Genomic DNA, 21537 nt, shown 5'->3' on the forward strand with positions numbered 1-21537 from the left:
CAGCTCTTTATTCTTTGTCCTCTGTGGGTAATGGTTGAGAATAAGACAAGACTGAGACCCCTAGATAGTGTCCTCTTTTCCACTGATTTTTTTCCTTATTCACTGACAAAACAGACAAGATTGCAGACAATCTCACAGAAGAAATACAGTATGTATAGTGCTAATAAAGTTTACCAGGATGTCTTCATTCCTTACTCTTTATTGACAGATTTTATGATTCTTTTAGCAGGTAATCAGCTCCATGACTCAATTTATCTTCTAGCTAATGACAAAAACAGCTTGTTCTTGTTCTTACCCAAAGCAGCTATTTCTATGGTGACTCATCCCGAGATGCACTGTCTAGAATTTTTAAAATTTAATTTACTTGCATAATGTCAATCGAATCTCATTTAAGTAACTTTTGAAAGTTCACGTTATATATTTCCTCTGTCTTGACATTGTGTTTTATATGACTATGAGCATTTATTTCTGTCATCTCCTTAGTTAAAAGACTTAAATAGTTTTTAATTTGCTGCCTAATTACCAGACCAACTGCTCAAATGCCTTTACCCTAGTTTTCATTGTCAAAAATTTTTGGGGGGTAAAAATATTTAAGTATGCTAGTCAGATGTATACTTTAAAAGCCCCATTTGTATGAAGAAATTGAACAGCCATTTTACCCTTAATTTGCAAAGTAAAATGTTATTTCTTTATCAAGTTCTTTAAACTCTAGTACAAACTTCAAATCTGTAAGACTGGTAAAGACCTATACCCCTTGACAGGGATATGCCTATTTAGATCAGACCTCTGGAAATTTAGACTATATAATACTTCTGCCACATAGTTTTTCTCTTTTGTCATTTCTATCTAGTACTTATTACTGCTTTCTATCAGGTCCAACTCTCAGATACCAACATTAACCTAAAATGTAGAACTAATGACTGAAGTTATAAATGAGCCAGACTCTATCTGTGATCAGCAGCCCATGAACAATAAAAAAGATTTATCAACACAATGTCCTTGATTTGCCCGGACTGAATGTGACTCTTTTTTGTGATCCATCTTGATTCATAGGGCCTCAAACCTTGATCTTGGAGTGGGAGCTGGAGGGCTTCATTTATTTCCTTCCGTTGACCACCACCCTATAGGCAAGCTTTTGCTGTCTGAATATTCTGGAAGGCGACATCTTGTCCACTTTTTCAAGTTTTATCAAGGTGGACAAGAGGCTAAGCCCAGAATAATAAATAATACTGACTCCTATTTTAATTCCTGCATATTTGTTGTGGGATTGTAGTTACTGTTTTAATCTGGCAGGAGAGGAGACAGAAGAGCCTGGATGGGTGTTGGAAGAGAAGTAGCTGGTGAATTAAAAATAAGACTCTGAGAGTCTAAGGTTTACTTTCTGGTATACTGTACTCATTAGCATTTATTTCTCTGAAAGTCAACTGATTAATCCCAACATGAACCCATCATACCATCAGCTGCACATCGTTTTCCATACTGGTCACTCACAGACCTGAAGCCTTCGGCACAGGAACACTCATAACTTCCTTTGGTATTCTGGCAGTTCTGGGGACAAACCCCAAATTCTTCACATTCATTGATGTCTGCAGATAAAATAAAAGCAAATATCCAGCATCTGCTCCCAACCATTCCTTCGAGGCCCTGCTTCTGTTTAAATCCATAGTCATAAGCAATGAAGCCTGAGAAGGCTGCAGATGAAGATAGGCAATGATGCCATCATTCGTGGAGCACTTCCTAAGCTTCAGACATTGTTTCACATGCTTTTCATGTTCATGCCTCATTTAATTCTCCAAAATGACTCTGCAATATGGACTATTCCTAAACCCAAAGTCCCAAAGCTAGTAAGCAATGAAGACAGGGTTCCACTGCAACAGAGTGACTCTGTGCAATAGCAGAACAAAATTTTCACTTTTGGAAAGCAGCTGTGTGTTGGTGTTGTTTGGTAGCACTTCCCTTGGCCTAACTAGCTTCAGGAAAGGGACTTATTCATTTGGTTTCTTCATTGAGTTCTTAAGCTTCAGCTTCCAAAAGAACTGTCTCAATCATCTGAGTATGACACATCGTGAGTTAGAAACAGCAAATTCAAATAAATGAAGGACACTGAAAATCATACTCAATCCTTACCATCTTGATAAGCTACCTTCCAACTCCATACCTTAGCTCTCACTTATGTCTGGCGTAAGTAAGTGTGTAATAAATACGTGTTGTTGGACTTCAATGAAGAAAGTAAAACTTTCTTAAAGTTAAACTTAAAAATTTCATCTCCCACACTGATACAATAAGCAGTCATCATTCCTGAAGAATTCATAAATCTTATCAATTCCGCAGACATTACTAAGGATGAACTACCTGCTTACCCATCTCCTAGGGACTGGCAAGAGAGCATGGAAAAAAGGTAATTGGCACCCCCAAGTGTTGTTTGTTTGTTTGTTTCATGACCCAAGAAATTAACAAGCAAAATCTTAACATTTGTTATCATTGGTTATATACATCTTGAAAGTAGAGCTTACACTCTCATTCAGAACTGATCATCACCCTCTCACAATATAATTATTTGTGCACTTAAGTATTTTAATGAGCTAGAATCAAGAGTTTAGCCCCATTAAGGGAATTAAACAGTGGTTTAATAAAAGGGAATGAGTGGAGAACCTAAAGAGTATGAGGATCACCTAATGGGAATTGGAGGAAATATACTTTACCGTCACAAGAGTTTCTGTCCAAAATACTGGCTTTGAACCCGGGTCTACAGGAGCAGATAAAGCCTCCTTCACTTAACTGGGTACAGTTTTGTTCACATAGATTCTCCGCACATGATCTTTCTTTTCCTGTATCTGGAAAAACAATCTTAGCATTACAAATGAAAGGTATAAACCTATCTTTAGCCTATTAATAGGACACCTCAAGATAACCCCTTTCCATAAGTGTAGAGGATTGAAGGCCTCTGTATTCAGATAGCTGGTAATGGGGTGAATGCCATTTATACAATTGTATATAATGTTAGATCCTTGAGTTAATCTTCCTGTTATACTCAGCACTGCCAGGCTTCCCAGGGCATCCATTTCCGGAGTCCAGAACTATAAGTCAGGGGCTCTTTACAAATGGAACCATCTGCTTCATATATATATATATATATATATGTAGTATATATATATATATATATATATATATATATATATATATATATGAATTAAGATATATATAATATATGTAATATATTATATGTAATATATGTAATATATATCCTATTATATGTGTAATAAAGAACACTGATACATTTTAGAGCAACATAACAAATAGGAGAAAATTATAAAGTTGTAAGAAGACCAGTTGAGATATATGTACACATATGTATCAAATGTTGGCCAGAGCACAGTAAAATGCATATAGTTATTAGTCATACAACTGCTATAAGAACCATAAAGTGGCACACATGGAAAGGAATTTTGCAACATGTATGAACCAATGACTTTAAAAATACTCATACTCTGTTATCCAGTTATTCCATGTTAATACATTTTTCCTCAAAAAATAAAAAATGTGCACTATGATTTATGTTTAAGGATTATAAGTTGTTGAAAATCAAATTTTGAAAACAACTTGAACAATTACGGTTTACTGTGTTTTATCAAATCTAAGAAAGACACCATTGATGCACCATTTTATGTAATGCTAAAATAGAAAAACTCTGGGACTTACACTATGGCATGTTATCAATTGAAGAATTATCCTTGTTTCAGAGATGTTTAAATGTGAAAATAAACATGCACCTTACAATCAATAAGTTATGATTATCTACATGATGGATTGCTAGGCAATCATTCAAATTCATGATTTCAAATGATACTTTGGCATGGAAAATATAACAAAAATGGAGGAAAAGACAGGAATGCTAAATATAGAATATGTCTTTAGATTTTTTAATATTAAGAAATTACTTTTGCACATATGTGTAAAAAAAGACAATGAAGTACACCAAACTTAAGATTAGTTCTCTTTTAGTTATGGGATTCAAGTGATTTTTACTTTTGATTGTTAATATATTTTCTGGGTTTTATAGCTTTCATAATGCAAAAAAAACCAAAAAATTCAACAATAGTTCATTTTTATAGGGCTCATTTGAATGACCCTTGTTATCCCTGCTGTTCTGGAGACCAGATACTCACAGGCAGACTTAACAGCTCAGACTCCATCCTCACACTTCATTGCTCATCAATGAGTTCTTATCTCTGCCAATATCTGTCAAAGCCATCTGGCTTTCATTTTTGTTATTATTGCAAGTTTGCTTCTTTTATCCTGAGTCTCCATCTACCCTCAAACCTAGATCTTACAAGGAAGCTGACAAAGATGAACATACCTAATGAGTGATAATGGAGGCCAAGGCGTGGGAAGGGTGGTGATTATCTCCATAAAGCATTTAAGTTTTATCTGCGTTTCAAATGAAATGTCTCTTGGTCACAAGCTTCTGAATATTTTAGCCAAAGAGACTGTAGTATCTCCTGGCTCAATTCTTCCAAAGGAAAACAGATTTATATCTATCTGTCTCCTACAGTAGTAAATGAGGGTCCCTTAAGAATATGATGACTAAGTATCTGTGGTTTGAATAGACTAAAAACATTGAGTTTCAAAAAAGAAAAATAATTACAAAATAAAGCACAACAGCATTCAATGGAATGCTGCCCTTAGAGTTCATACTTCAAAGCTATATACATGAAAGACTCAGTTTAGCTCTTAAGAACTACACATTGCTAAATAAGTCTATTCAGATTTTTTATTTCTTCTGGAGTCAGTTTCATTGTTTTCTATCTTTCTAAGAATTTGGCCATTTCACCTGTCTAATTTGTTGACATAAAGTTTCTCATAGTATTCCCTTACTATCTTTTATATTTCTGTAAGGTTGGTAGTGATGTCTCCTCTATAATATTAATAAATGTGACCTGTTTTTATTAATTTGGATAGCCTTAAGCCAATCACATAACCTCTTTGGGTCTCATGTGTATAATTAGACTCTGTAATCTCCTCTCAGCTCTAAAATCTATAACATGACTAAAGGTCCCAGGACGTAAACATTTCTGGACCAAGTGCTCCCCTGAGTGAGTTTTACTCTTATGAAGCAAGAGTCCTTCAAACAAGAGCAGAAACATTGTAAGATTCTTCCACAAATATGAGGAACTTATAACTTCTTGGTAACAATCACCATCTTAATCCACAAAAAACAGATATATTCCAACCCAAACATTTAACACTCTAAAAATACTAATGTCTTTCCTGATTTTAAAATATAAAAAGCAAACATATAGGGGTGCCTGGGTGGCTCAGTCATTAAGTGTCTAGGTCATGATCCCAGGGTCCTGGAATTGAGCCCCACATCAGGCTCCCCGCTCAGCAGGAAGTCTGCTTCTCCCTCCCCCACTGCCCCTACTTGTGGTCCTCTCTCACTGTCTCTTTCTCTGTCAAATAAATAAATAAAATCTTTAAAAATAAATAAATAAAAAGGAAACATATGCCCTGAACACCTCAGAGATCCTGTTTAAAATAAATAGGAGAAGGAGAAGAGAAAGGGAAAAGAAAAGAAAGGCAAGTAGATCAGTAGCACCCAAGAACTGGTATTTTAAATAAGAATTCTATAATAATAATAAAAAAGGAATCCACAAACCAAATAAATAAATAAGAATTCTATGTCTCAGATTATTTACCCACAGCAGTAAGACTGATTCGCTATCGTATATTCACTTAATACCTTAAAAGAAATGCTGCTTCTGTACCTAAATTACTATCTATGCTACTTATTTTCTTTAAATAAACCCTGCTTTTAATCAAATGTCATTTGAATTAAAAGAACTGTGGTCAACTGTAAGCTTTTTAAATGTCAACTAAAAGAGGAACTAAGGTTTGACCCAAGCCCAACTAGAAAATACTCCAAACTCCTGGAACAGTTCACTTACCAGTCTCAGCAGCAGACTCAGAAAATCTAACACCCAGTTTTGCAAATCCTGTCATGTTCATGCTTTTTAAAATATGTAATCAAGTCACATTGTTATGTCAAAAATTCCAAGCCGCACTAGGAAAGTGTATGAAATAAAGGGCAAATCAATTCATTTATGACCAATTATTTACCCTCCTTTCTAACTCACACAGGAGAAAAGTTGCCAGGAAATCCTTGGGATGCCTCAGGAAAAAAGTGATTAAAGCCCAAGAAGTTGAAAATGTGTGGAGCTAACTAAAATGACTAAGTCATGGGCTCCTAGAATTTGAATAATTTTTTTTTCCTATGAAGAAACTGAGGCTTGGAGAGGTCAGTTGGAGAGGTCAGCTGTGCCCCAAAGGGACACAGCTAGTGGATGAGGAAACTAGAGGCCAGCTCTCCTCATCTGGAGTCACAGGACTATTCAAATTCTGCCTCTGCCATTCTGTATGACCTTAAGCTCTCTGAGATTTATTATACAGATAGACATAATAATAGCAACCCAATGGGGTTTGCTTTAGTGACAAATTAGATAATGTATGTTCAAGGATTTCATAAGAGCTCTAAAGGACTAAAAAGGTGTGAATTATTATTAACATGTCATTCCAATATTTCCATCACAATATTGAACAAGAACCACCCCTTGATTGTGTTCATCATCCTTTTCCTACACAAAGTCCTCCCTCTACTTTAAAAATGTTCCTTCCGAGGTCCCCTGTGACATCCCCACCTTTATCAACTCCCCTTAGAAGTTTTTCCCCCACGTACCAAAGGATACTGCATTTGGCTTAAGGTGAAAAAATATGCAGACTAATCAAACAAAATACATAGCTTTAAGGTGATGGGAAGCACCTAGTTAACTGGGAGGAGGTGCTCTGGAGTTAGGTAGATCAGAGTTCAAATCCTTACTCAGGTTCTTGATGGCAAAAAGACATGCAGTTTTTTCACACTAGTAAGCCCGTTTCCTCATTAAAAAATATTTGAGGGGCACCTGGGTGGCACAGTCAGTCGGCTAAGCGTCCAACTCTTGGTTTCAGTTCAGGTCATGATCTCGGGGTCATAAGGTGGAGCCCCACGTCCTAGAGCACCTAGCATAAGAGTTTGATTGGGTTTCTCTCTTCCTCTCCCTCTGCCTCTCCCCACCCCCATTCTCTCTCTTTCATATAAATAAATATTTTTTAAAAATTGAGACAGATGGGGCGCCTGGGTGGCTCAGTCGTTAAGCACCTGCCTTCGGCTCAGGTCATGATCCCAGAGTCCTGTGACTGAGCCCCACATCGGGCTCCCTGATCAGCGGGAAGCCTGCTTCTCCCTCTCCTGCTCCCCCTGCTTGTGTTCCCTCTCTTGCTGTGTCTCTCTCTGTCAAATAAATAAATAAAATCCTAAAAAAAATAAAAAATAAAAAAATTGAGAGAAAGAATAATACCCAGCTCATAGGATTGTTACAAGGATAAAATGAGATAATCCATGTAGTGTTTAGCACAGTATCTGATACAGAGTAAATGCTCAATAATGGGTAGCTATAGGCTTGACTGCAGTTCAGAGCACAAAATAAATTAAAGGGAAATATGTGGTTATCATCTACTTGATGTTACTGCATGCTTTTATTAGATAAACCTGAGTTACTACATGAAATACAGTAATACATATTTACTTACTGCAACCCGTTTCATCAAAATGGTCACCACAGTCATCGACATCATCGCATACAAGATACTGTGAAATGCAATGTCCATTGCTACACTTAAATTCATTTTCTGTACAAGGTCTAGAGGTCGAAGCTAAACCTGTAATTTAAGAACAAAAGTTAAAGTCAAAGTCAAAACTTTCTCTTCTGTGGAACAAGATGCTTCCCTCTGTGGTGGATAGTTACTGCTCACAAATAAGCCTGTGCTTCCCTACATTTCCCAGTCTCCCTTGCAGTTACGATGGGACCATGTGACTAGTTCTGGCCAATGGGCTATGAGTAGGAAGTGATGTGTGTCACTTCTGGACTGAAGCAGTTAAAGCTCATGTGTCTCCCTGCTTTGGCAACCTTGGAAGCCATGTGTTTCAGGTGGCCTAGCTACAAGATGGAGGGGCTGGGCAACCTGCACTGGCCTTTACTTGGGTGAGAAGTAAGTCTTCATTAGATACCACCACTGAGAGTTTGAAATTTGTTGGGCGCAGAGGTAGTATGAGTTACCCTGAATAGTATATATATAAGGTACTTCCATAACAAAAACCTAAATTATGTGGCACTGCCTTCACAGTCAGGAGGCAAGCAATGAGGAAAGGGATACTGGAGGCAGGACAGATGGAGACTCATATTATGCAAAGGCAAAGCATTTGGTAAAAGTGTCAACTTTGGAAAAACTGGAAGGCTGACCACCTGCTTATTGAACCTGTCAATCTAGGGAAAGAGGTGAGAAAACAGAATGTTAGTAGTGTGCCTTGCTTGCCATTACCTGAGTTTGGCAAGGGAATAAAAATCAGAGAAAAGTTCAGGGAAGAGCCGATTGATTTATAAGCAGAAATGAAATAAAGTCCAGAAATTTGATGTGTGGGAGAAGCTGACTGCATTTAGATCCCAAACAGTAAGATTCTGAAATTTAGAAGGCTTTGAGACACAAATAACCAGTAAAACCTCTGAGTTGGATGAAATGACTGCCCAATCATTAAGCATCTGGCTTCAGCTCAGGTCATGGTCCCAGGGTCCTGGGATCGAGCCCCACATCAGGCTCCCTGCTTGGTGGGGAGCCTGCTTCTCCTTCTCTCACTCTCCCTGCTTGTGTTCCCTCTCTCTGTCTCTCTCTGTCAAATAAATAAATAAAATCTTAAAAAAAAAAACTTGAAGAAAATTCCTATTGTGGACATTGCTGCTATCAAAAGGAATGAAATCTTGCCATTTGCAACGACATGGATGGAACTGGAGGGTATTATGCTGAGCGAAATAAGTCAATCAGAGAAAGACATGTATCATATGATCTCACTGAAATGAGGAATTCTTAATCTCAGGAAACAAACTGAGGGTTGCTGGAGTGGTGGGGGGTGGGAGGGATGGGGTGGCTGGGTGATGGACATTGGGGAGGGTATGTGCTATGGTGAGCGCTGTGAATTGTGCAAGACTGTTGAATCACAGGTCTGTACCTCTGAAACAAATAATACATTATATGTTAAAAAAAAAAAGAAGAAGAAGAAGAAGATAGCAGGAGAGGAAGAATGAAGGGGGGGAAATCGGAGGGGGAGATGAACCATGAGAGATGATGGACTTTGAAAAACAAACTGAGGGTTCTAGAGGGGAGGGGGGAGGGGGGATGGGTTAGCCTGGTGATGGGTATTAAAGAGGGCACATATTGAATGGAGCACTGGGTGTTATATGCAAATAATGAATCATGGAACACTACATCAAAAACTAATGATGTAATGTATGGTGATTAACATAATTAAAAAAATGTCTTATTTCTTGGTTTTCATCCTTTTGTGCCACACCTCAAATGAACATAGGAACAATGTTATAACCGTAGGTTCACCTCTACCAAAAAACCAAAAAACCATAAAACAAGTACAAGCCTGAGCACTGCCATAGTGTCCTAGTCCTCTCTGACACACAGTCCCCCCAGTCTGAGGGCTGGCGATGAGCATTCTAAGGCCACATCAATACAAGGGATGGAAAATAGAAAATGAGCCATTTATCTAAATTTTCCCAGAGAGTATCCTTTTAGGAAAAAAAGCAATTGGAGTCAGGGGAAATCATTTTTCTCACTGACTTTTCTCCAGGTAAATTACCCCCAAAATTAATCAACTCTCCCCTTCAATGGAAAGATTTTAGAACACTCTCACAAGGGGAAAGCACAGATTTTTTTTCACTATCTAAAACATTCAATGCCACCAGTTTGAAACTTCTTTCTTAAAATAATCCATTATTTTTTCTCTTCTGGGAAATGAATTTCCATTTTAAAGATGCATGTAAGACCAGCTCTGTTAACACCAGTGCTGCCTTTTTGAACGTGATCATTTCAACTGAGCATTCAGAAGTTCACATGCCTACATTAACAATTAGTAACTCAATGCTGAAGAATGACCAAACCTCATTTTTGGAAACAAATAAACCATTAATTTGTGAAGCGTGAGTCAACTAGTAGTCTTTGTTCTCATTTTCTCGAAAAAAAGCTTATTGAATATTTAAACAAAGACTAAAAAATTAGAGGACTTGCTCCAATAAGATGGGAATAAGCAGGGAAGGGATGCATCTGAATAATTGTGTGTATATGGTCTGTAAACAATTGTCAACAGAGATCTGCAGTTGTAGGTCCAGCTCAAGCCTCTGCGGAACAAACTGAAATCCCAGAGGTACATTTTGCCAACTGCAGACAACTTGGGGCCCTTAAGTTTTTCCTTCTTCTTTTTCACTTTTGCTTACACTGCTCCTCTTTCTCATCACTCCCATCTCCACAGTCATCCACGTGGTTGCACAGCTCATGCTTATAAATACAGCGATTGTTGTCACATCGGAACCGGTACGGTGACTCACAGGAAACATCCACTGAAAGGAAAGATGGAGAAACAAAAGCACAAGTTGAGAGTAGAACGTAAGCGTCAATATCTAAAATGCTCCCGTGCCAGCACCAGGCTTGCCCCATTCATCCATTCATCTGCTCATTCAATGAACCAATCCACAAATACATCTTGAGTTTCTAGCACAGCCCACGGCACCGTGCTAGGAGCCTGATACAATGCAGAACAAGAAAGTACATAGTCCTTGTCCTCACAGAACTTTCATTCTAACAGAGAAACAGACTTTGCCAACTAACCATTCCATTACAACTGTGAGAAGAGCCACAAGCTAGACCTGCTATGATGGCATCTACTGGGGAGACCTGATAGAGATCAGGGGGAGGAGGGATCAGAAGAGGCTGGGGAAGGTTCAGAGTCAGGAAGGAGCATAGCAAGTGTTTGGACCTGAATCAAAGTCTCTGTAGCCAGAGCAGGGAATGAGGGTGACCATGACAAGCCATGACGCTGGAGACGCTGGTAGGACCATACATGAACTCTTATCCTAATAGTAAGGAGTACACTCTTTGTCTCTCTGACTGCAGTTGTCATTGACTCTCCAGAGCATGAAATTTCATACCATGACAGACTTTCCTTCCTGAATTTCCTCACCTCTTACATTTAAAGTTGCTATTTCACAAGTGAACTCTGACTCATTTTGTTGTCCAGAGTCAGACTTCTAGCTGATGCTTATGCACCTGTGAGGAACCCAAAGGTAGAACCCAGGTCCCTTACTTGTTTGGTAAAGAAGGCATGGCCCTCAGAAATTGGGTAAACTCAACACACGTGTGTTCTTCTTCCACATGGAAGGCTTTGGCTGTTTGATTTTCCTTCTGCCTCTGTATCACACACAGGAGCAAAAGGAGAAACTTGTAATAAGGTCGGTCGGGGGTAAAAAAGTCAGATCCAAGAGCTGATTCTTAGAAGTACTGCTAACAGGGGCGCCTGGGTGGCTCAGTCGTTAAGCGTCTGCCTTCAGCTCCGGTCATGATCCCAGGGTCCTGGGATCGAGCCCCACATCGGGCTCCCTGCTCTGCGGGAAGCCTGCTTCTCCCTCTCCCACTCCCCCTGCTTGTGTTCCCTCTCTCGCTGTGTCTCTCTCTGTCAAATAAATAAAATCTTTAAAAAAAAAAAAAAAAAAGAAGTACTGCTAACAGAACTGTTGCAGGAATTCTTTGCTGTGAAAGATGTGCAACATTATAAAATAGTGCTGGTCACTTTTTAATGTGGTTGTGTCCCTGCCTCTCCACTTCTTAATGGGGCTGTGGGCACTTTATCTCATAGAGGGAGCAACTTCCTAAGGACTTCTTTGAAAGTTACACATGCTTAAGGTATTTTTCAAGACCCATCAAGTTAAAAGCAAAACAAAACATGGTTCGTTCCTAAGAAGAAAAGAAGTGGCAAGAAAAATGTGGAGATGCCACTGTGAAAATATAACGTAGCCTAATTGAAGTGCTCTGAAGGGAAGGAGATACTGACACGGCATTTTTGTCAAATCTTTGGGCTAACAGTGAACAGGGATGAATGTTTGTCTAACATTCCCATGTTCCAAATAGGGAACTGGGAAAGAAGACCAAGTAAAACCACAGTGATGCTGCTCATGCATCCAGTACTCAAACACTCTCCAACTGCCCTCTGGCATCACATGCTCCACGGAAAAAGCGTTGAGATTTTGCCAGAAGACACCACTCCCATACCCGCCCTCGGTCTCCCTCTTACGGCACAGGTGAAGCTCTTCGTCAGAACCATCACCACAGTCATCATCACCATCACACTTCCAAGATGACCTGATACACACGTGATTTTTACATTCGAACATAGTAGCCGAGCAATATGCACCATTGGGGAAGCGAGTGGCTGTTGGTGGAGAGGAGACATATTCAAATTATTAGAAAAAGTTACTAGTTTTGAAAAGGTAGCCTGCTGTATTTGTCCTTTAGCTCTTTCCATGATAGCCTGCTCTTCCTTATTCAAGACATACTGTCGCCTTCTACTGTCTGAAATTATGATGGAGTACCTCATAACAACTGTTGTCCAATCCCAGTTTTCAAAGACATGAGTCATTCTGTGGATGGTACTGGACTCTCTCTTTATAGACAAGGGAAAATCTTCAGCTGCATCAGCACTGGCCTTACCCATCATCCATTTATATAGTTTCTCTGAAACCAGGTTTTAAGATGTGGCAACCACATCATTAATAATACCCATCATGGATAATCAACAACTGTTCATATTTATTCAGTGATTCATAAAGACTAAAATGTGACTGATCATGTTGACCTTCATTTTTAAGCTTTTTGTATGCCATAATGCGATTTAGAAAAATGTTAATGCTGTAAATTCAGTATGTTCTAATACCCAATCCAAGTTCTTTATACCCATCTATTCATTGCTCGAATATTCTTGTTTGCCTGCGGTTTTTTTTTTTTCCAGTTAATGATTTGTATCAGAGGTGATAATATGCAAGCATGTTTGTTAGCACAGATATTTAATATATTCTCTATTTAAAATATTGTTAGTGAAATGCACTTGAATGAATACTAGAAACTATTTGGGTATGGTGACTCAGACCCCAAGTGAGCTGATAACTACCAATGAACGCTGAATAGAAAATCCCTATAACCTATTCATGTTAAGAAGTGGTGGCTGATGGAGAGGTGGGGTCTACAAGGCCATATGCGCACATTTCAAGACAAACAGTGCCATGGGGGCCCCGACACTTACGACAGGTGGCTTCATCAGAGGCATCCAGACAGTCAGCGATTCCATCACATGTCGACTGCTCAGGCACACAGTGTCCACTCTGACACTGAAAATATCCAGGTTGGCATGTCTTCATCTCTGAAGAGAAAAGACTGTCATTCCAGTAGGCCTTGTTCTCAGACAGGTACGTGGAATAAAGTACTTCATCACATTCCTATCCACACCCTGTGACTAGCGCATGGCAAACGCACAGCTGTGGTTAGCGAGTGAATAAATTCTCCAAAAATACACTTTCACATTCAACATATGGAGATGAAAGTACCTATCTCTCCCCTATCATATAGTCTCCAGCATTTTCTCAGAAATCTGAATTCCCAGACCCAACCTTTAATGAATAAAGAGCTATCAAAATCATTTGGGGTTTATGATTCCTAGTCTAACGCCCTGATCTTTACACCAGAGAGCTACAGAAATATATCCCTCAGGGCCACTTTCTGGGGAACAGTAGGAAAAATGAATGCTTTTGTTGTTGTTGCTTATAAGGACAATGCAGATTAAAGTCTGCTCCTAGGAAATATTTAAGTTAAAATGAGATTTTCAAAAATCTCTTGCCATTTTCCCCTATTACTAATCAAGACTGCTGTAAGTTAAGAACAAAGCATAGAAAATACAGAGCAGAAGGTACTGTGTTATGCTAAGGCTTATATATTACATAAATTATACAAAAATTGTTTTACTCTAAAAAAAAATCATCCAAACTCTCACTGGAAGTCCCTTCTTCTGTCCAACATGCTGACTCTAGTACTCCACCCCATGGTAAGCCTCTAAAAGAACTCTTGACAGTTACCACAGTCCCGCTCATCTGAGTTGTCGCCACAGTCATTGGTATGGTCACAGACCCATCGCGAAGGAATGCAGCTGTGATCATCACATCGAAACTCACTTTCCGAACACTCCCGGGGGACTGCAAAGGAAAGCCACCCAGCCATTAGTGGGAACCAGGAATCATACACAGAAGACAGATTTGTGAGTGGCCTGAGTACCCTCAGCGTGCCCGGCACTCCTGTGTCCCAAATCCTAGCCATCTGCTTGGGCAGGCAGACTGTCTGTCCCCCAAAACTAGACCTTCTATCTCAATTTTAAGAATGTAAAAAATGGCCTTTATTAAGAGTTTTCTTCAAAGGTGATTTAATCTTAAGATAATTGTTGCTCTCATGACAGTCTAAGTAACCTCCTGTAGGATTAAACATGAACTTTCTCAAATTTAAAATTTTATTGGATCACACTTTTGTCTTAAGTTTTAGCCAATTGATATCTGGAGGTGCAATCAGCATCCTGATTCTCTCGATTGCCTATGTAAAATGGCAATCACTTCTTACTTCCAAAAAGTGACTAAAGTTAGAATGTATTCCATATTACAGGGCACCTGGCTGGTTCAGTTGGTAGAGCACGCGACTCTTGGGCTTGTGAGTTCAAGCCTCACACTGGGGAGCCTACTTAAAAAAAAGAAGAATGTATTCCGTGTTAGTCTATCTGAAATTGACATATACATGAATCAATGACATATGTTCAGGGCAGGGTCTCATTAAAGTTGTTTTCAAAATACATCCAGTTACTCAGAACTATCTAGTTTGATGTGATCCAAACCTTTGGCTTCTTTTCCTTGAACTCCCTATCCAATTCCTTATAGTCAGCATCTTCACTGGGAGAGAGGAACTAAAACCTGACCTGTCATTTAACCATTAGCCCTCCTAAAAATAGTCAGCTATTCCAGGGGTGATCACAATCCTAAATACAAGATCTCTTCCCTCTGCTGTTAAGACCATCTTGAGGCAAGCACTTAAGAAGCAAGGTCTTTGGGTTAGCATCTTTCTTTCCTGAACTTCTCTTGGTCCTGACTTTTTCTTCCTATTCTTTATCTTATTATATTTGACCTCTATTACAAGTCACCTAGAAAAAAAGTTAAATATAAAAAAATTCAACAAACCAAACATATACTTGGGTAAAAATCCTTCTCCCCAAACTTCATTATAAGCATCTTAAAGGGAGATGCTTCTGTCTTTAGTCAAAGAAAAAGTGGAAACGTACCAGTCAGCAGAATGCAAGAGATCAGGTAATTGTCATCCTACCCATTGAGGATGAATGGCATAGACAACTGAATTATGGACAAAGAACAGACAGCACAACGCTGGTGGCACATAAAGATGGTAGAACCCTGAACACTCACCACAGTTTTCCTCATCTGAGTGATCTCCACAGTCATTGTGCCCATCACACCTCCAACGAAGAGGGATGCAGTGGTGATTATTACAGCGAAATTCCCCAGAAGGTTTGCACGTCCTTTCCTCTACAAAGCACAGTCATTGCAAAGACTTCAGAAGCTGGAGGTAGCACTGGCTTTCTTGTGAGACAATTTGAGAATTATGCTACCATATTCTCAAAGCTCCCAGAGAGAGGAAAGCTAGCAGCATTCACTGTCAATATTCCTCTTTTGGCTAACCTGAACCTATCCTACTTCAACTTTAAACTGCTTTAAACTAGATTCATTTTTTGTAGAAACTGCTCAAAAAATGAATTGGCATCTGGCTTCTAATTTGCAACAAAGACCTGGAAAGATAAGTGATGCCAACAGCAAATAAAAATTTCCATCTCAAAAAAAAAAAAAAAAAATGTCCATCTCATTCCTTTAGTTGATTAAATTCAGTGTTATTAAATTCAGCGTTAAAATAACCCATTATCTTCCTTACTCTCTTCCAACTAAACCGAACACATGCACTCACAGACATTCAGGTTTCAAGTTCAAGTATATGGCTAATCTTGACAGACTTCTATTAATTCATTTGGCCTTTTGTCCCTAAGTTCTTTCCATGTTGCCAAAGTGACTTACAGCTTTCTAATAGATGATATGGACAGAGAGAAATTCAGAATATGAAAATCTCCAAAGAAGAAATATTCTGATTTTGAATTATTCTTTTTAGAGATAGGTATCAAATCTTTTCTCTGCCCCCTTCCATCACTTTCAGTCAATCTATAAAATTGTCAAGTATGAATAAGGATTCTACATTTAGGAGAAATTATGTAAGTTCCTAGTATCTTAATAACATCTTCCCCAATTACAACATCCTTTGGGGTGGGATTTCATTTAAGATGATATAAATTAAACTCCCCCAACAGCCCACTAAATGCTAAAAAAATGTAGCATGTTACTAGAAAAATCAATAGATGATGCTTTTTCAGAGGTAAACAGAGGAACAAGGACATGGGAAAGGCACTCTCATCACCCAGACGGCACTTGACACTTCTGTGTTCTTGCCCCTCCCCCACACCCCTGCAGCCCCTCCTACCACAGCCTTGCTCATCACTGTTGTCCCTGCAGTCGTCGAAACCATTGCACACAGCCCACTGTGGGATGCAGCGGTAATTCGTTCTACAGCTGAATTCTGTATGGTTGTCACAGCGATGGCTCACTGAAGAGGGAGGAAAGAGCAAAGTCAGAACTGAGTTCCTAGTCCAAAAGACACCTTCCCATTATCATATGAAGGACATGGTGCTGAGGAGTAACAATTACCATCTTACCAACTGGACTGATTCTGGCAACATGTGCCTGTTTTAGGTGTGATCTATTTACCAAGAGCAGAAAGCATCTTCAGTTTCCTCCCTATGTCAGTATCATTCATTTGTGTTACAGGATTAACTACGGGGGAGTGGGGGAGGGGAAGGACTGGGCTTGAAGTAAAAAATACCCGGGTGTCAGCTCTACCACTAAATAGAAATGTGACCAACTACTTAAGGTGAGCCTCAGTTTCCTCATCTGGAAAATGGGAATTGGTAACATGCACATTCCCTACCGCACAGTATTTCCCTGAGGCTCAAATGAGAAAGTGCTAGACATACACAAATACAAGTTCTTGTGATCCTATTTTGGAGGGTTAGATATCCAGGGTATGGAGAGGAAGAATCAGCCCCTTTCGCAACAGGGTCTGGTTCAACCTGCAAACCACACAGCTATGCTTTGCTTTGTAGTGCCAGAGTCAGCAGGGAGAGCCAAGAGGGAGTGTGCCGTGGGGCTGAAGCAGGGCCTTCCCTGTCCTCTCTCAATCCCCGCAGGTTCTCCTGTTTTCCCGCTCTGCTCACACAGGTCCCTCCCGCAGGAACTCACTGCATTCGGGCATGGGCTCATCCGAGTAGTCTCCACAGTCATTGTCCACATCACACTTCCAGTCCTGAGGGATGCAGTGGCTATTGGCACACTTGAAATAGCCTGGCTGGCAGATCCTGCTGGCACAGTTGTAAATGTCTTCGTCTGAGTTATCCCCGCAGTCGTTCTCCGAGTCACACCGCCAGGCTTCAGGGATGCAACGTTTGTTGGCACACTGCCATTCATTGGACTCGCAGCGGTGATGCTCTGCAAGCAGGGGCATTGGGTTGCAAGGTGTTAGGGATAGAAGCTCCTAATTTACACTGAGGGATCTTGGAGAGCCTGATCATAATTTCTTTTTAGAGAACTTCCGTCCCAGTGCCCTTATTATCTGCCAGTACCACAACAGGGTCAGTTATTCTCTTGACGATTACTGTCTCCTAAATTCTTAAATATCTTTCTCTTGCATGCAGAATTAGGGAGTAAAGACTGAGTCACTGATGGCCTATGAAATTCACCTTCTCCTGTCCCTGTTCTCCTAATGGACTTTGTGTTTGCTGTTGTTGTTAATGTGTTGTTTTGTTTTCAGGTTTTGGAGGGTTTTTTCCTTGGCTTTTTAAAAATGAAAACACAAATAAATATTACACAATATTAAAATGAGAGTGGGAAACCCTCCTTTTGCCCTCAGTGTTAGCTCTCAAGGAGGATTCTATGCATAGCACATGGTAACAAACCGCCAATACAGACAACACACCATCTACCTCAACCATTCGCCTTGTAGAGACCTTAGTCTACCTCAAGAACTTTATAAAACTATAGGATGGGCTTCTTGACTTTTCTCCTAGGACTCTGGACTGGTTTTGGGGTTATGACTTGCAGAACATCCCCACAGAATCATGGTTGTACACAATCTACTAAGAAGTGGGCCAAAGGTGGTCTCGAGCCATCGAACACACCGCAGAGAATCTGGTCCTCGTCAGAGCCATCGGGGCAATCTTGGTGAGCATTGCACAGGAAGTGGGAGCTGGTGCAATTGCCGTCCGTGCACTGGAACTGGCCGAGCCGGCAGAAGCGCTGTGGGCAAAGGACCGGTTCGTCAGAGCCATCCGAGCAGTCTCTCTGCCCGTCGCATTTCCACCAGATAGGAATACACCTGCACAGAGAAAATACAGCACTTCTCTGAGCAAAGCACAGGGTGGTAGAGGCTACCTGGAGAGAAGGCGTCAAAACTGAACCCCACGTAGTAACACGCTTGAGTTCCTTTACCATGGTGTATTTTCGGAGAAAACGTAACTAGATGAGATGGACCAGGTTTGTTAAGACCCAAATTCATGCTGGAAAAATGCTTTGACCTAATGATTAAATTCCTGCCACAGAAAACAGTGGACTGTGTGTTTAGGGCTACAGTTCTGGTAGCAGGAACTGGTTGGGACTATCTGCTGGGGTGACGTAACAGACAAGTGGGTATTGGTTGGGAAGGTAGAGGGCACTTACACTTATTGAAAGCCTAGGTCAAGATGGATACATGCTAGATTCTTGATCTAAGATATTTTATTTAATCATCAAAACAATCTGCCACTGGATCTTACATGCTGTGGTTTGGACTGATGTCTCCTCCTGACTTCGCTCTCTGACTCAGTCCCCCTAGTCATCAATGGTCTGTGGCCACGGTTAGGGAAATCATCTGTGGCCGTGTTTTGTAACAGATACAAATAATCAAAAGTGGATTTAAATGTGTAATCCTGGATCCTCTGGCATAGTAACTAAGAAGCTAGGCTAGTATATGAGTGGGGAAGACAGAAAAATTCTATCACTTTTTTTCCTTCTTTTTTTTCAAATTTTTATTTAAATTCTACTTAATGGGTGCCTGGGGGGCTCAGTCAGTTAACCATCTGCCTTCCCCTCAGGTCATGATCCCGGGGTCCTGGGATCGAGTCCGGCATTTGGCTCCCTGCTCCACAGGGAGCCTGCTTCTCCCTCTGCCTCTCTCTCTCTCTCATGAATAAATAAATTTTTAAAAATCTTAAAAAAAAAAAAAAGAAATTCTACTTAGTTAACATATAATGTAATATAGGCTTCAGGAGTAAAATTTAGTGATTCATCATTTACATATAACACGCAGTGCTCAGCACAATTGACTTCCTTAATCCCCATCATCCATATAGCCCATCCCCCACCCACCACCCCTCCAGCAACCCTCAGTTTGTTGTCTACAGTTAAAAGTCTTTTTTTTTAATTCAATTAATTAACATACAGTGCATTATCAGTTTCAGAGGTAGAGTTCAGTGATTCACCAGTTGTATATAACACCCAGTGCTCATTTTATCATGTGCCCTCCTTAATGCCCATCACCCAGTTACCCCAGCCTCCTAACCCGCACCTCCCCCAAGAAACCCTCAAGTTGTTTCCTATGATTAAGTCTCTTATGGGGTTTGTCTCCCTCTCTGATTTCATCTTGTTTTATTTTTCCCCTCCCTTCCCCTATGATCCTCTGTTTCTTAAGTGGTTTGCTTTCCTTTCTTTTTTTCCCCTTCCCCTATGTTCACCTGTTTTGTTTCTTAAATTCCATATAGGAGTGAGATCATATGGTATTTGTCTTTCTCTGACTTACTTTGCTTAGCATAATACAGTCTAGCTCCATCCACATCATTGCAAATGACAACATTTCATTCTTGCTGATGGCTGAGTAATACTCTATTGTATATATACCACATCTTCCTTATCCATTCATCAGTCAATAATTTGGCTATTGTTGATAAGGCTGCTATAAACATCAGGGTGCATGTGTCCCTTCAAATCAGTATTTTTGTATCTTTTGAGTAAATACCTAGTAGAGCAATTGCTGGGTCATAGGGTAGTTCTATTTTTAACTTTTTGAGAAACCTCCATACTGTTTTCCACAGTGGCTGCACCAATTTGCATTCCCACCAACATTGTAAGAGGGCTCCCCTTTCTCTGCATCCTCACCAACACCTGTTATTTCCTGTGTTGTTAATTTTAGCTATTCTGACAGGTGGGAGGTGGTATCTCATCATGGTTTTGGTATGAATTTCCCTGATGATGAGTGATGTTGGGCATCTTTTCATCTGTCTATTGGCCATTTGGATGTCTTTGGAAAAAATGTCTATTCGTGTCTTCTGCCCATTTCTTAACTGGATTATTTGTTTTTTGGGTGTTGAGTTTTGTAAGTTAATAGATTTTCGATACTGACCCTTTATCAGAGAAATTCTACCACTCTTGAGGGCTGTTTTTCAATGTACAGATATACAATCTTGGCCCTGACACCTAGGACAATTTATTAGAAATAAAAAACACATAGTTTCTAGCTTCCTCTCTACAGAAAAATACCTGCATACATTTTGGTTAACAAACTGCTTCTATTCATGGAAGAAATTATCTGAGATTGGAGACTGAGATTCTTGGTGCATTCCAAATGAACCATATTAATTACCCAAAATCTTAATTCATTAGGAAACTCCCATCCCCTGGATCCTCAAAGGTCAATATGTGTCCATCCAAGGGGATGGAGAGGCAGTGGGGTGAGGGAAGAGAGAGCCTTACTTTTCATTGTTGGCACACAGGAACTGGGTGCTGGAGCACCTGGGCAGGCAGAGGCTGACGTTACCAAAACGGAGGGTTTGGAAGTCATCTGGACACTCACAGGTGAATCCACTTCCTCCTGCCTTGATGAGGCAGAGATGAGAACAGCCACCGTTGTTGGTACCACAGGGATTGTTCACTAGTAAAAGAAGGAAAATATAGTTAGTTCACTTAGAATATCAAACACAGGTGAGCTGATTGCCCATCTCATCAAACTAGTCACCGCTCAGTAAGAAAAATCGTATCCAAGTTTCATGCTTTTTCCAAAAATTCATAAATAGGACAGATGGTAGAACTGTAAGCAATGCTGTGCTTTGAGAAAACTGATCTATGAGCTACCAGAAGTGAGGCATACCCACTGGTGTTTTGGGCTAGAAAAGATGTGTTTCTCAAAGTCTTTGGACAGCAGGTGGGAAACTTAGCTTATATTCATGTGCCCAGAACCAGCAGTTTTAATTTCTAGCAGATGCCGTATTCTCTCATTCTTAAGAATACAGGCAACAGAAGTATGGCCAAGAATGAGATGGACAGGTGAACTGTGTAGCATCTTTACTAATTTTCTGGGTCACCACTTGGAGGTGAAGATTAATTTGAACTT

At 39.9% G+C, this 21537-nt stretch overlaps 1 protein-coding gene across 1 annotated transcript in view; it reads right to left on the reverse strand.

Moving 5' to 3' along the window:
* LRP2 (LDL receptor related protein 2) overlaps positions 1-21537 on the reverse strand; it is a 195627-nt gene that overhangs the window by 20167 nt on the left and 153923 nt on the right. The window contains exons 55-66 of the mRNA XM_078070026.1: positions 20901-21078; positions 18296-18492; positions 17361-17606; positions 16546-16668; positions 15429-15548; positions 14049-14165; positions 13223-13339; positions 12218-12355; positions 10368-10490; positions 7624-7752; positions 2703-2834; positions 1455-1586 (exon numbers count right to left, since the gene is read on the reverse strand). Coding sequence (XP_077926152.1) covers positions 1455-1586; positions 2703-2834; positions 7624-7752; positions 10368-10490; positions 12218-12355; positions 13223-13339; positions 14049-14165; positions 15429-15548; positions 16546-16668; positions 17361-17606; positions 18296-18492; positions 20901-21078 — 1752 coding nt within the window. The remainder of the gene's footprint in view (positions 1-1454; positions 1587-2702; positions 2835-7623; positions 7753-10367; positions 10491-12217; positions 12356-13222; positions 13340-14048; positions 14166-15428; positions 15549-16545; positions 16669-17360; positions 17607-18295; positions 18493-20900; positions 21079-21537) is intronic.

Source organism: Halichoerus grypus, chromosome 4, assembly GCF_964656455.1.
Source record: "Halichoerus grypus chromosome 4, mHalGry1.hap1.1, whole genome shotgun sequence".
Lineage (NCBI taxonomy): Eukaryota > Metazoa > Chordata > Mammalia > Carnivora > Phocidae > Halichoerus > Halichoerus grypus.